Source organism: Coregonus lavaretus (genome assembly GCF_964263955.1).
Source record: "Coregonus lavaretus genome assembly, chromosome: 36".
Taxonomy (NCBI): domain Eukaryota; kingdom Metazoa; phylum Chordata; class Actinopteri; order Salmoniformes; family Salmonidae; genus Coregonus; species Coregonus lavaretus.
In genome coordinates this window covers 13,030,398-13,044,656 of record NC_140023.1, presented here as the reverse complement: position 1 = coordinate 13,044,656, position 14,259 = coordinate 13,030,398, and the positions used below count along the sequence as shown (strand labels likewise).

At 47.0% G+C, this 14,259-nt stretch overlaps 1 protein-coding gene across 1 annotated transcript in view; it reads right to left on the bottom strand.

Moving 5' to 3' along the window:
- Positions 1-734: 734 nt before the first annotated feature.
- The window catches only part of LOC311110870 (B-cell lymphoma/leukemia 11A-like), a 37,626-nt gene continuing 24,101 nt past the window's right edge, over positions 735-14,259 (bottom strand). Inside the window, exon 3 of the mRNA XM_084153470.1 lies at positions 735-3,297. Coding sequence (XP_084009596.1) covers positions 1,079-3,297 — 2,219 coding nt within the window. The 3' untranslated portion in view covers positions 735-1,078. The remainder of the gene's footprint in view (positions 3,298-14,259) is intronic.

Here is a 14,259-nt window from a genome sequence, read left to right as displayed (position 1 = left end):
AACGTTTAAATGTATTGTAATTTTTTTTTTTTTTATGAAACCCCTCCCCAAGCACACCATTCTGTTAGCTTCTAATTATTTGTAACTTTTTTGACTAGCTTGTATTCATTCGAATGTCCTCGTATCGTCTGGTGTGCTGGGAGCTTAGACACTGCCTACTCCCGCACTGATAAATCCAAGCAGCATCATAGGTTTTGTGCTACTGCAAATACATGACAGCTCTCAAGTCCTCACAACACTATAAAAGTCCCACGAATTTAGGATTGTACTTTACAGAGCATCTTTGTGCTCAGTACCTCCGTACCAGAAATAAAATATACAAACAGTTCAGTTATACACAATACTGCCTGTACCGTGCCTGCTGAAAACCTCACAATTTAAAGATACTATAATACATAGCAAATAGGAATATTATTGACCAATGCAGTTTCAAGATATCAAAGGCACTCTTTTTTTTGTTTTACCAAATGATAGTACAAATTCAAATCTTAACGCATCCTTGTCTTTTTGAAGAAATCCAAAGGCTGTCACTGCTTTGCCTTTAGTAATCAAGCCAATTCATATATGATTCTTTAACCCCATGGGGACAGAACATCTTTTAGAAAGATGAAGGTTAAGTGCGATTCCCAGGTCGTCCAGAGAGGGTTAAGCTGAAGACTGTACATGATATGTGGTATGCAGCATGGTCGTTTCATTCTTGTCTTTTCTTTTTTTGAAAATAAAAACAGAACAAGAAAACAGCAACACATTTTACTCAACAACTAACCAACCAGGGACAATTTCTATTTTTTTTAATTAGCCAAAACATACCATGCATGCTGTCTAATTATCAAAAATGGGAAAGGATAATCGAAAAAGAAAATAAGTACACAACATGTAAATTATTGCACAAGAGAAAGGCTCGAAGTTTTGCGTCAATGCAATAGTATTGCCCCGATACAGATCATGCATTCAACGAGTAATGGAAACGGGGTGTGCTGGTCCAGAGCACGTTGTCTTAGCTTCCACCGGACTGGTGAAAGAAGAGGGGAGAATCTACAGGGGACTGGGGAGAGAGGGAGGGCTGATGAAACCCCCACTACTCCGACTTAATTTCGGCACTCAAGGGGCGGTCACTGTGCCATTTTTTCATGTGTTTCTCCAGGGTACTGTACACGCTGAAGGGCATCTGACAGATCTCACACTTGAACACGTCCTTGCCGATCTGCCCATGTGTCTTCATGTGGCGTGTGAGCTTGCTGCTTTGGGCGCAGGCGTAGTTGCACAGCCCGCACTTGTAGGGCCTCTCTCCTGTGTGGCTGCGCCGGTGCACTGTCAGGTTGCTGCAGTTCTTGAAAATCTTGCCACAGTACTCGCAGGTGTCGCTGCGGCGGCTGCCGTCCTTGGAGCCAGGTCGAGTCAGCGGAGCCCCCAGGTGGGGCGTGCTTCCCCCGCTCCCCGTCCCACTGCGGCCCGACACCCCCCCATCCAGCTCCCCAGGAGGAGTGGAGAAGCGCAGGCTGCCATTCTCCGACGAGTGCTCAGAGGGAGAAGAGGCAAAGGGCGATTGTCTGGAGTCCCCCGCAAAGTTCAGAAAGGGGTCCTTAAATTGTCGGGAGGCGGCGTAGCCGGCCAGCCACTGGGAGTAGACGTTCTCTGTGTTTGGGATGGTGGGTGTAGGCAGGTCAAACTCCTTCTCCAGCTTGATGCGTTTGGAGAAGGGGCTGAGGGGGCTGGGGCTGCCCAGGAGCAGCTTCTTGGAGAGGCCCACCGAGGCTGCTTCGCTGGGGGATGTGCCGCGCCCGTTGATGGCCACAGCCGAGATGCAGCCCCCCTCGCCGCGATCTGACTCCAGCGCTGAATTCTTGTCACACAGCTGCCGTTGTGTGTGCTCGCGGTTGTGGTGGTGGTGTGTGTGGTTCTCTTGGCCCAGCGCGCTGCGCTTGTGTACGTGAAAAGCTTCGCTGAAGTGCTGCATGCTGGCCGCCAACCCCATGCCCTGCATCACCTCAGGCAGCGAGCGAGGGATGGAACCCTCATCTCCTCCTACCAGACGACCCACAACTTCCCCGTTCCCAATGTTACCATTGTTCTCATGGTGTCGCGCTGCCTCCAGACTCAAGCTGAAGTGGTAGCTGTTGTTCCTCCTAACTCCATCCACTTTCTCTTCTTCCTCCTCCTCCCCCTCCTCTTCCTCCTCTTCCAACTCTTCTTCTTCTTCCTCCTCTTCCTCCTCCTCCTCTTCTTCCTCCTCCTCCTCCCCATTCTCCCGGCGCAGGCGGTTGTTCTCACTCTTAAGCTTGGCCACCACTGACTTGAGGGCACTGCTGGCGCTGCCCATTCGCTCGCTGGTGCCCGGCTCGGGTGAGGAAGCTGCAGAGAGCCCATCTTCCGACTTTTCGGCGTTGGGCGATCCCGACTTGTGCATGTGCGTCTTCATGTGGCGCTTGAGCTTGCTAGCCTGGGTGCAGGCGTGGTCACACAGATTGCACTTGTAGGGTTTCTCGCCCGTGTGGCTGCGCCGGTGCACGATGAGATTACTCTGGAACTTGAAGCTCTTGCCGCAGAACTCGCACGACTTGGTCTTCAGAGGAGTAGAAGGCTGGGGGCCCGAGGAGGGCAGCGGGGTGGTGGGGGTGGTATGGGAACCCGAGGGGGACTGCATGGAGGGAGGCAGAGGAGGGGGGGTGGACAGGTAGGGAGGTTTGCCCCCACCGCCACATCCTCCACCTCCTCCACCGGGCTGGAATGGTTGGAGCAGCCGTTGCATAGGGCTGGGCCGGTTGGGAGAGTGTGGGGGAGTGGACCCTGAGGTGTTGCCCGCCAGCTCCCTCAGCCGGCGGGAGAAGTCCATGGCCGATGGTGGGTCAAGGGGCATGGGGGGGTTGAGGCGCAGCACCCTGTCGAAGGCACTCGGATGGTGGGCTGCCAGCGCCAGCTCCTCTGGGCTCAGGTGGTGGGGGTCCAGGTGGTGGCGCGGAGGTGGGCTGAACAGCGGCGGCGTCGGGGGGAAACGCTGCTGTCCACCCCCTCCGTCCCGGCTCCCCGAACCTGATCCTGGGATGCGGAGGAGGCTGAAGGGGCTGGCCTCGGAGGGCAGGTGGAGGCCGTGGAGGGGGGGCTGCGAGGGGCAATCTGCACCCCCGCCCAGGGAGGAGGGTCTGCCCATGCGGGGAGTGAGGGGGCTGCCATGGCCATGCTCGCTCTCCAGGTAGATGCGGAAGCCATGGGTATTCTGGGCGTGCTGCAGCAGGAACCAGGCGCTGCCGTAGGCCTGTTTACAGGTGGTGCAGGTGTAGGTACTGGGCTCTTCCTTACCTGCAGGGGGACAAAGAGGAAGAGGGGACACAGAGTTAGACTCATGTTCACAACATCAATCAATGAATTAAATAATATACAATATTGATGGCCAAAGGAAATGAGTTAAAGAGTTCAGCTCAATTCAGCTGTGCTGCATTTGACTCGTGCTTGACTGTCTTACGTATCTCATATATGTTTAGGAAGCCATCATATGGTTTTAGGGGAAATCTATCTTAATTATCAGGCTGATAATCTTTGACAAAAATAAGAAGAGACAGGAGAGCAACTCTTATCGAGGTCATGCCCCACATTAGCGACATGACTCCAGACATGCAAAGTGTGTGTTTGTGTGTGTATGTGTGTGTGTGTTTGGGGGGGGATCACAGCTTCCTCTAGCCTGCTATGGGACACTGTTATCCCAGCTGACTGTGAGCAGCCTCTCAGCTTGCTACAAAGCAAACAATGACCACTGTGCCTGCAGAGAACACTCTGCAGAGAACACACTCCCATTGATGTACAGAAATAACCCCTAACCGAGAAACACACCACCACTAAGCATAGCAGATATTACTACAGTACTAAGGCAGACTAAGAAATGTATGCCTCTAATCTTTGTTTTGTTATTTTTTACAGAAGTCAAATCGACAGTCAGTATAACTGTGTTATAATCCCTTACGCTGAGTGGTGGTGCACACACACACACCAAAAGAAAATCCTCTCGCGGTGCATAACTAGAACTGCCCTCTCAATCGCGGCCCAGTGAAGTATTCCGCTGCTTGTGACAGCAAAGGAACATTTAAATCAATAATTGACTTTGAATGGCTCTCTGACAATGACCTGTGGTCCGCTTCACAATGCATGTGTAATCTCATTAAGCCCGCTCCTCCATCAGCTCATTTACAAGATTAGATCATAAATGGGCCGCCGCTGAAAGCCTTTTAATATGAAACCAGTTATATGGATGCAGACTCATGCACAGTCACACACACAGGCATGTGCATGCATGCGCACACACACACACGGCTTTGAGAAAAACCCAGTACTGATTATCCAATAAAGATTTCTGCTCCACTGCTCTGCTAGCCTAAATACACAGATTCTCCCAAATGCGCACAAATGCACATGCGCACACATAAACACACACACACACACACACACACACACACACACAGACACACACACGCACACACGCACACACAAACACACACACAGACACACACACACACACACACACACACACACACACACACACACACACACACACACACACACACACACACAGAAATACAAACATTTAGACAGTAAACAGATTAATGCTGAAATGTGTAACTATACACACAGATAGGCATGGTAAAACACACAACAAGAGTGAGGTGTATTGTGGTATCTTGGTCCACCTGTGAGTGAGTCATTCAGCCCATATACCCAGCGACCATCCACAGGTTGGTTCCCCTTCAGACTAATTACTCTAGAGACTCACATAAGCCTAAAACGAGACTAAGGTGAGCCTTAAACGAGCTTGAGGAATCAAGCTCTAACAGGTGAGCATTAGACCATATCATTTCACTAAAAAGGGAAATATATACAGGAAATTAACCTTTCATTATTTGCCAATTAAAATGAGCTACTTGATTCAAATAAAATAGAAAATGGATCCATCTACTTTATTCTCAGAATGACAAGCCAAAATATTTAGCTATGCAATCCTGCCAGACAAGATAAATATCACATTGGCAATAATTATCCAGGATACATTTCCAGATAAAAAGCAATTTTGTGATAAAGGGCTGTAGAGTCCATTGAATCAACAGACAGGGGTCAGTCACTAAAGCCTCCATACTCCAGCTAACGACTGGCAGTAGGAACCCAGAAAATGAGAGACAACACTAAAAGGGATTTATGGTTTACCTTACTACTTTTATCCTCCCCAACTGCAATTTACCTTGCACATCCAAAAAACAAAGGGTCAAAACTGTCACCAAAAAAATCCATCAGTTAGTGTGCCGTGTGTGTGTGTCTCAGTGTGTGTGTGCATGTGTGTGTGCATGTGTGTGTGTGAGGGGGGCGTCATATTTCCCATTGACATATTTCTTACACAACTTTTCTCTCCTTTTTGTGGTGGATATACTGTATATAGTGTGTGAGGTAGAAAGGTGTGCAGAGAGAAAGACTTCTCTGCGTGTATGAGCATGTGTGTATGTGAGGGGCCAACAGTTGCTACTGGGTTGTGTGAGAAGGGGGTTGGTGAGTGAAAGGCGTGAGACTCAGTGGTTGGGTAGGATAATCCTGTTAAGACACTCAGACCCTCCCCCGGACACTCAGACCCCTTGGTGTTCTGTCTGGGTCTAGCACACTGTCTGAGCACTGGGAGAATTCACACACACACATATGCACGCACACACACACTTATCTTTCACAACCCACAGATTGGGAAGTCTAGCATTAGCTAGTAAATTATGGACAATTAGAATTGTCAAAAATGTCTGCTAATTGATGCCACCTGCAGAGGGTCTAACCTCTATGTTTTATTTGCATTTCCATTGAGAGTTGTTTCTTCTCACATGGACATTTATTGATGTGCAAGAGTATTGGAAAAAGTTGAAATGATTGGAAGTGTCTGAAATGTAGGCTTCTGAGAGCCCTAACAGCCTGCTTCTAATTCAGCCATCGCTCAGTTCATTGAAGAAGACTGCCCAGAGCTCAGAGAAAGAGCTGAAGAAGATGGAACGAGACAGAATGTGTGAGGGAGAGAGACAGAGACAGACAGAAAGAGAGAGAGAGAAAGAGACAGAGAGAGAGACAGATGACTGTAGCGCTTGGCAGCAGTGTGTTAAGATCGCAGACGGAGAGAAAGAGGAGTGAGGGAGAGAAAGAGAGAGAGAGAGTGAGAGAGAGAGTGAGAGAGAGAGAGAGAGCAGTAATGTTACATGCTGCCAGCTTTTAACACTGGGAAATGTCAGAGCCATGTAACCAGCCATGAGCCATCAGAGAACAAGAGAGGAAGGAGGAAGATAGAGAAAGTGAGCTCCCACAAACACTGTGCCAGACATACACACACATACACCATATCACACCACATTATACACACACATACTGCCATCACACATGCCGTAACATAGTACACCCTCCCTACTTCCGTGTCGACACACTCCCTTCACAAACGCACACACGCACAAACACAAGCACCAAAGTATTAAACCCCATTAAGCAGAGGACACTGCTGAGGCACTTATGCAGTGTTAGATGTGCGAAGGGGGCAGAAAGCTTGGCACAAACACAGAGGTGGCACAGACACCCATACACACACAGAGAGTCAGTGAGGTTTGATAGTGAAACATGAGACTGGATGGAAGGAAACGTGTGCTGAAACTTCCCCTGCTTACTGCATCTCTCTAGGGAAATGCACCACTCTGAGCAGATCTCTTTACAGAGCCTAAAATAACTCCACTGTGCCAAGCTGTGAAGACACGCCCACACACACCAACTAAAACACACACACACACACTCAGACAGCATGTCAGGAGCATGGCAGCATTTGCCAAGCAGTAAGACTCACAGTACACTCTTAGAAAAAAAGGTGCTATCTAGAACCTAAAAGGGTTATTCAGCTGTCCCCATAGGAGAACCCTTTGAAGAACCCTTGTTGGTTCCAGGTAGAACCCTTTTGGTTCCAAGTAGAACAATTTTGGGTTCGATGTAGAACTCTTTCCACAGAGGGTTCTACGTGGAACCCAAAATGGTTTTATTTGGAACCAAAAAGGGTTTTACCTGATACCAAAAAAGTTATCCTATTGGGACAGCCGAAGAACCCTTTTAGAACCCTTTTTTGTAAGAGTGTATTGCACTGCCTAAAAAAGTCTAATACATAACTATTGCTCTTTTTGTATTGAAAATAAGCCATTTAAAGGAATATGCCTTCTATGTAAAAGAGAAAGGAATTCAGGGAGGGAGAGACGGTAGAGAGGATATCTATCTTGGTAGAGAGGGGACATCTCTGTGTTCCGTCTGGACGGGTGGCAGTGGCAAACAAAGATGTATGCCAGCTTTAAACAGCTTGGGCAGCCTGGGCCCCAGATATGCACAGTCTCTTATTGCTCATCTGCCATCTTACCAAGCATACCACCTCTACCTGCACCAATGTCACACACAGATGTACGCACATGTCATGTGCACACACATACACACCGAACGCAATGTAAACACACTCCCAACCATTCCACATGTAATATCCCCCTGCCCATTCTCATAATATGCAAAACTGCTAACCCCTCCCCCACTCTACACATTACACACGCTACACACTGCCCTAACACGCATCACAAACACTGACAAGCAGAACAAACGGCCATTAGGCCATTTGGACAGTTCCCTTTGTCCCCTGTTCCCCATCTCTCGTCACCCTTACTCTCTCTTATTCACTATCTCTCCATCCCCCTTCTCTCTACCTCTCTCTCTCAGTTTATTTCAGTCGCTCTCTTGTTCCTTCCCTCCAATTTTAAGCTCCATCTCTCTCTCTACCTCTCTTAAGCCTACTCCCTTTCTCTCTTTCTCTCTCTCCCTCCCTCTCTCTCTCTGTCCCTCTCCCTCTCCCTCTCCCTCTCTCTCTCTCTCTCTCTCTCTCTCTCTCTCTCTCTCGCTCTCTCTCTCTCTCTCTCTCTCTCTCTCTCTCTCTCTCTCTCTCTCTCTCTCTCTCTCTCTCTCTCTCTCTCCCTCTCTTTCCCTCTCTCTCTCTTTCCCTCTTTCTCTCTGTGTTGTTGTGTCCTTGGCTATGCAGTGCAGATTCCACCTCTGTGTGAGATAGCGGTAATTGAGCTAATGGCCCATCCCAGAAACAGGATTAGGGAATAGGACAGGGAGAAAGGACAATGTTCCCTAATAGAATTTGGGGATTCTATCAGCGGCTTAGGCTTTCAAGATCTCCTGAAAATATTTACGTGTGGGATGTCCCTTCACCCCTGACCAACTCCGCAAACATATTACATTAAATTAAAAGTGTGTCATGCAAATATTCTATAATACTCAATTCTGTGAAAGCAAAATAATATTTTTCTTGTTTATAATTATGGCTATTATGATCGTTATCACCATCATTAACTAATTGTAGGTCACTAGGTAAAGCCATCTACTCCGTCATGGTGAGTCTTTATTCCGTCGATCTGACACAGCTGCTCATAGTCCACAGAAACACACACACATGTCTTTGTCCTGGCCCAGACTCTCAGTGGTGCACCAATTGACTGACCACAAACAAAGCCCTGTTTGACCAACACTTGTTCCCAGACAAAGACGGAGCAGGGAAGTTCAGGGAAGAGTGAGCTGGGAGGAATCGCAAGACACCAGCAGAATCTGCAAGACACCAGAAGAAACTAACATCTCTAGACAATAGGCCTTACTTACCCTATTATACATACACCACACACACAGAGGAGAGGGAGAGAGAGAGAGAGGGAGAGAGAGAGAGAGAGAGAGAGAGAGAGAGAGAGAGGGAGAGAGAGGGGGAGAGAGAGAGAGAGAGAGAGGGAGAGAGAGGGGGAGAGAGAGAGAGAGAGAGAGAGAGAGAGAGAGAGACTAAGAAAAAAGAGAGGAAGAGAAAGTAAGCTTTTTTGCCAGTGAGTTGTTTCTGATCCATATCCTAAAATTCTGCAAATCAGTGTGAATGGTGTAATAACTGTGAAGTTGAAAGGTGAATCCCGATAGGAGAATTCCATGGGATTTTCATGCCGAAATCGGTGTTCATTTAGTATTCCCACTCCCCATTACCAGTGTAATCCCCGGAACACACAAGTCCCGCACGGAAAACCCAATTAGTAGCGCTGAGATTTACACACACCTGATGCCCCATATGTAATGGATGTTACAACACAGAGAACACACACACATCAACATGACCAGAGACAGAATCATGTAATAAAAGCAGACTTATTGGTCAGAACAAGGCCAAGCTAAGAAACTACTGTACTAACTGACATTTCCTCTTCTGAGTAGACCCTGATTCAGTAATTGTGAGATATCTTCTGCTGATCTTTGTAGCCTAGTGGTTAGAGCGTTGGGCCAGTAACCGAAAGGTTGCTAATCCAAATCCCCAAGCCGACAAGGTGATTTTTTTTTCATTTTGCCATTGAGCAAAGCAGTTAACCGCCCACAACAACAGCTCCCTGGGCAGCCCCCCGCACCTCTCCAGAGGAGTTGGGTTAAAAGCGGAAGTCAAGTTTCGGTTGGACCTTGTGTGGAATTGACGTTAAAAATAAATGTAATCCTTTAATCCTTTAAAGGCCAACAATTGAATTCATTCCAAATGTTCTGAGAAACCTGTGGTATGCCATTCAACTATTGTAGAGAAACAGTATTTTGTGAATCTTATTTCTAAGAACTTGGAATGACTAAGCGCTTAAGTGGTCGGTTAAAATTACATTGTACTCGTCAGTAGTTTGAATTACCAAAGATCTCAATCTGTAATTGGTGTCTGTCTGACAGTACACAATGTTTATGTCTGTTACAAACTGTTAGTGTGTGTGAATGGATTTGGTTGTAGATATACTGTTGGACTGAATACTTTCTAATATAGGCTGGTGTCTGTATTGAGCAGATATATCAATACCGTCTGTCCCAGTGTGTGTGTGTGTGTGTGTGTGTGTGTGTGTGTGTGTGTGTGTGTGTGTGTGTGTGTGTGTGTGTGTGTGTGTGTGTGTGTGTGTGTGTGTGTGTGTGTGTGTGTGTGTGTGTGTGTGTGTGTGTGTCAGAAATATCAATACATTCTGTCCCTGTGTTAGGATTCCCTGCTGCGATACAGACTGTGCTCTCTCCAACTCCCCCAGCACTGTATGTGTGTGTGTATGTGTGTGTGTGAGTGTGTGTGTGTGTGTTTGTATGTGTTCTCGCTCAATCCCTTGCCACAGTTACCATGTGACCAATACATGTCAGAGAGAAGGGGACAGGGAGATCATAGAAACAGCATAACATAGAACAGACAATGACATGAATCTCTCAAACTAGTTTTGGGTTATTTGACTTGTTTTGAATACAAGGATATTTCAGATGACTTCAGATGACTTCTGTGTCCAACCAGTCCACAGACAAAGAGACAGAGATGCAGTACAGTATAACTCCTCAGCATCTTTCTGCATCTCGTACTCTACTCTAATAACACAGCTAAGGCCTCCTAAACAGTGTTTATGATTGCAATTAAATGGCCCAGCCTTTATAGAAGCATTCAAGCATACTGTAGCAATGTGTGTGTGTGTGTGTGTGTGTGTGTGTGTGTGTGAGTGTGTGTGTGAGTGTGTGTAGAGTAGTAAGTGTGTTCCTCTCCCATATACTGATGGTAGTGGCACAGCCTCCACTTTAACCCCAAACCAACAGGCCAAATTACAGAGCAGCTAAATTACAGCACACACACACTGGGATTTGAAAGATGAAACTCAGCCCCGGCCCAAACGACAGAATGGACCACTAACACACATGCTGGGCACATGCCTATGAAACGGACACACACACACAAACGGCAAAACAGGCTCGTACTAGAGTAAGAGAGCAAATTAAAGAATGAGTGAGACAAAGCTAGAGAAGAGAGTGGTAGCTACTAGCTAGCTTCTCTTGCGGTCTGCATATGCATTAGCTATTCCACTAAGCCACTGATATGGCAGTGTGTGTGTATGATATTGGAGCAGCAGTTAGCTGAGTACAGGCTCTGAGGCCATGGCATTAGACTCGGTCAGAAACACTCTCAGCCATTTTAATTAGTCCACCAAAGCCAGTGTCATTGCTCGCTAACACTCTACTCCCTCTCTCTCGCTCTCTCATAATCACTCTCTTCACTCGTCTTTCATACCCCCTCTCTGTCCCCACTGCATTCAGTTCCACGCTCCTATTAGGCACTTTGTGCTTTTCAATTTGAATATATTTCCTGATATTTGCACTGGATTTTGAAGAGAGTTTGGTTAGCTTGCTATTCTGGCTCGATGCTTGCTTGCCTTATGTGTGATGTAGAATTATAAAACCAATATGTTACAAATGAGTGTGTTTTGTTTAAAGGGAGTCGTCTTCTCAATGAGGTCAAGGCAAATATAGATGTTAGATGTGTCATTATTACTGCATGGCAGAGAGAAGCCTTGTTGGAAAATCTTTTTTTCTGAGCGATTATAACTGAGAGACTGTAAATAGGGCTTGCTACTAGACAAAACACACACACAGAGACTCAGACACATACGCTAACAAACACATAAGTGCACACACAAGTCAGACACACACACACACACAAGTACACGCACACACAAGTCAAACACACAGGAAGCTGGCAGTGCATTGAGGGCCAGTGATTGATCTGCAGGGCCCTGCAACAGCTGCCAGGCAGGCACAACTCTGTCATCAGCCTGTGTGTGTGTGTGTGTTTGTGTGTGTGTGTGTGTGTGTGTGTGTGTGGTGTGTGTGTGTGTGTGTGTGTGTGTGTGTGTGTGTGTGTGTGTGTGTGTGTGTGTGTGTGTGTGTGTGTGTGTGTGTGTTTGTGTGTGTGTGTGTGACCACAGCCTCGCACAGTGATCATAGTGGGAGATCACTCTAGGCTGAGCAAACACCTCAGCTGGCCAGAGCTGTGTGACGGCCTCTACAGCCCACACACACACATAAACACACACACACACATGCACACAGAAACACACACACAGGTTGATACTTGCTTTCTCTCTCGTCTAATCCCTCCTCCACACAATTGGCTCATCCTCCATCTGTCCATCTCTCTCTCTCTCTCTCTCTCTCTCTCTCTCTCTCTCTCTCTCTCTCTCTGTCTCTCTCTCTCTCTCTCTCTCTCTCTCTCTCTCTCTGTGTCTCTCTCTCTCTCTCTCTCTCAATTCAATTCAATTCAATTTCAATTTAAGGGCTTTATTGGCATGGGAAACGTATGTTAACATTGCCAAAGCAAGTGAAGTAGATATTAAACAAAAGTGAAATAAATAATAAATATTAACAGTAAACATTACACTCAGAAGTTCCAAAAGAATAAATACATTCTCTCTCTCTACAGCAGGGTACATCTTTGACACACCCCTAGTGGAGAGGGAGAAGGGGGAGATGGAGGGGGGTTAAATGGGTTTCCTTGGATGCACAGTTGCACGGGATAGAGGGAATGAGAGAGGGAGGGAGGAAGATCACTCAGTGAGGATAAAGGGCTATATAAAGCAGAGGGCAGTAGAGGAGGACAGAAGAGGGGAGAATTGGAGCAGATGATGAGGGTTTGAGTCACAGAGAACCTGATGCTGTAAAAACAACCACCCTAGTCACACAAACACACACACACATACACACACACACAGTGGAGGTGTACTGTGCAGGCAGTGACTCAATTGAAACCAACCGCTGCCAGAATGTCTCTCACACTCTTCCTCTCCCCCTCCCTGTCCATCTCCCCCTCCCTCCCTCGCTCGCTCTCTTTCTCCCTCTCTTCTCTCCTCTCCCAGGTGGGACTGGGATCATTTTTTTTGAGCACTCAGAGTTCTGTCTTTAATTGTATTCATCCGAGAAGGGCCCGATCGATAGAGGACATTTTTATACAGATTTATAACTATTACCCATCAACAATAAAAAACCTTTTCAGATAGCACAGGGTGTGGGTGAGGACAGGAGAGGACAGGAGAGGAGAAGACAGGAAAGGACAGGACAGGAGAGGACAGGAGAGGACAGGACAGGAGAGGACAGGACAGGAGAGTTGAGGACAGGACAGGAGAGGAGAGGACAGGAGAGGACAGGACAGGAGAGGTGAGGACAGGAGAGGACAGGACAGGAGAGGACAGGACAGGAGAGGAGAGGACAGGAGAGGACAGGACAGGAGAGGAGAGGACAGGAGAGGACAGAGAGGACAGGAGGAGGAGGTGAGGACAGGAGAGGACAGGACAGGAGAGGTGAGGACAGGAGAGGAGAGGACAGGACAGGAGAGGAGAGGAGAGGACAGGACAGGAGATAGAGAATATTATATATTTTTTCTATCATTTTAATAGAATAAGAATTGATCCCCCAACTCTGAGGATGCAGCCAAATGCCATTGAACAATTCATAAATAATCTCTCTAAATTCACAGTGCTTGCATAATCCTGGAGGGTACCCATTCAACAGTTGAAGAAACACTGGTCCAATCAAATGAATTGGGCCCATCACATGACATAAGAAACAGAAGAAAGAAACCTGAAAATGAAGAGATAAAGCAACAAGACAAACTCACAAGCAACCCATTGCCTCGTCTACTTAACAAACGCTTGCAGGTTGATTCATTAGGGCTACTTTCGCTAGCCAGAGAGCAGTATTGATCCCATTCAGTTTCTTCAGAGAGTGAGAGAGCCTGAGAGTGGAGGAAGATTGTTTCTGAGAATATATGGCTGTATTAGCGCTAACCAAGCACAGTTACCTTGCACTTTAAATTCTGCCCCCATGCGACAGGCCTTGCTGTGAAAAGCCCTACCTCACCGCCAAAGTAAATCTTTACCGGCCAAGAATAACGTGTGCAGGAATGGAATATAAGTCACTTAACCCCTGGGGCCAAGACAGATGCTGGGGGTGGCCGGTAGCCTCGAGGTAGAGCATAACTAAAAGGTTGATGGTTTGAATCCCGGAGCCGACAAGGTGAAAAATCTGTCGCTGTGCTCTTGAGCAAGGCACTTAACCCCAATTGCTCCAGGGGTGCTGGACAATGATGACCCTGGCTGTGACCCCCTGTGGGTTTCTCGGGGGGTAGTTGGGATATGCAAGAAACACATTTCCATTACACACTTGAACAAGAAACAATTGTGTAACAAAACAAATATAAGCACCCCAAATTATTAAAAAAAATCAAGTTTGTCTCTCAACAAATACATGTGTATTGTTGGTAAAGGTATTAAAACATAATATCCCCACACACAGACCAATCCAGATATCACAAGAGATCTGAAGTATGTAACAGTGTGTGTGATATGTAACAGTGCTGTTCAGAGAAGTCACACCATCCCCAGACCCCCT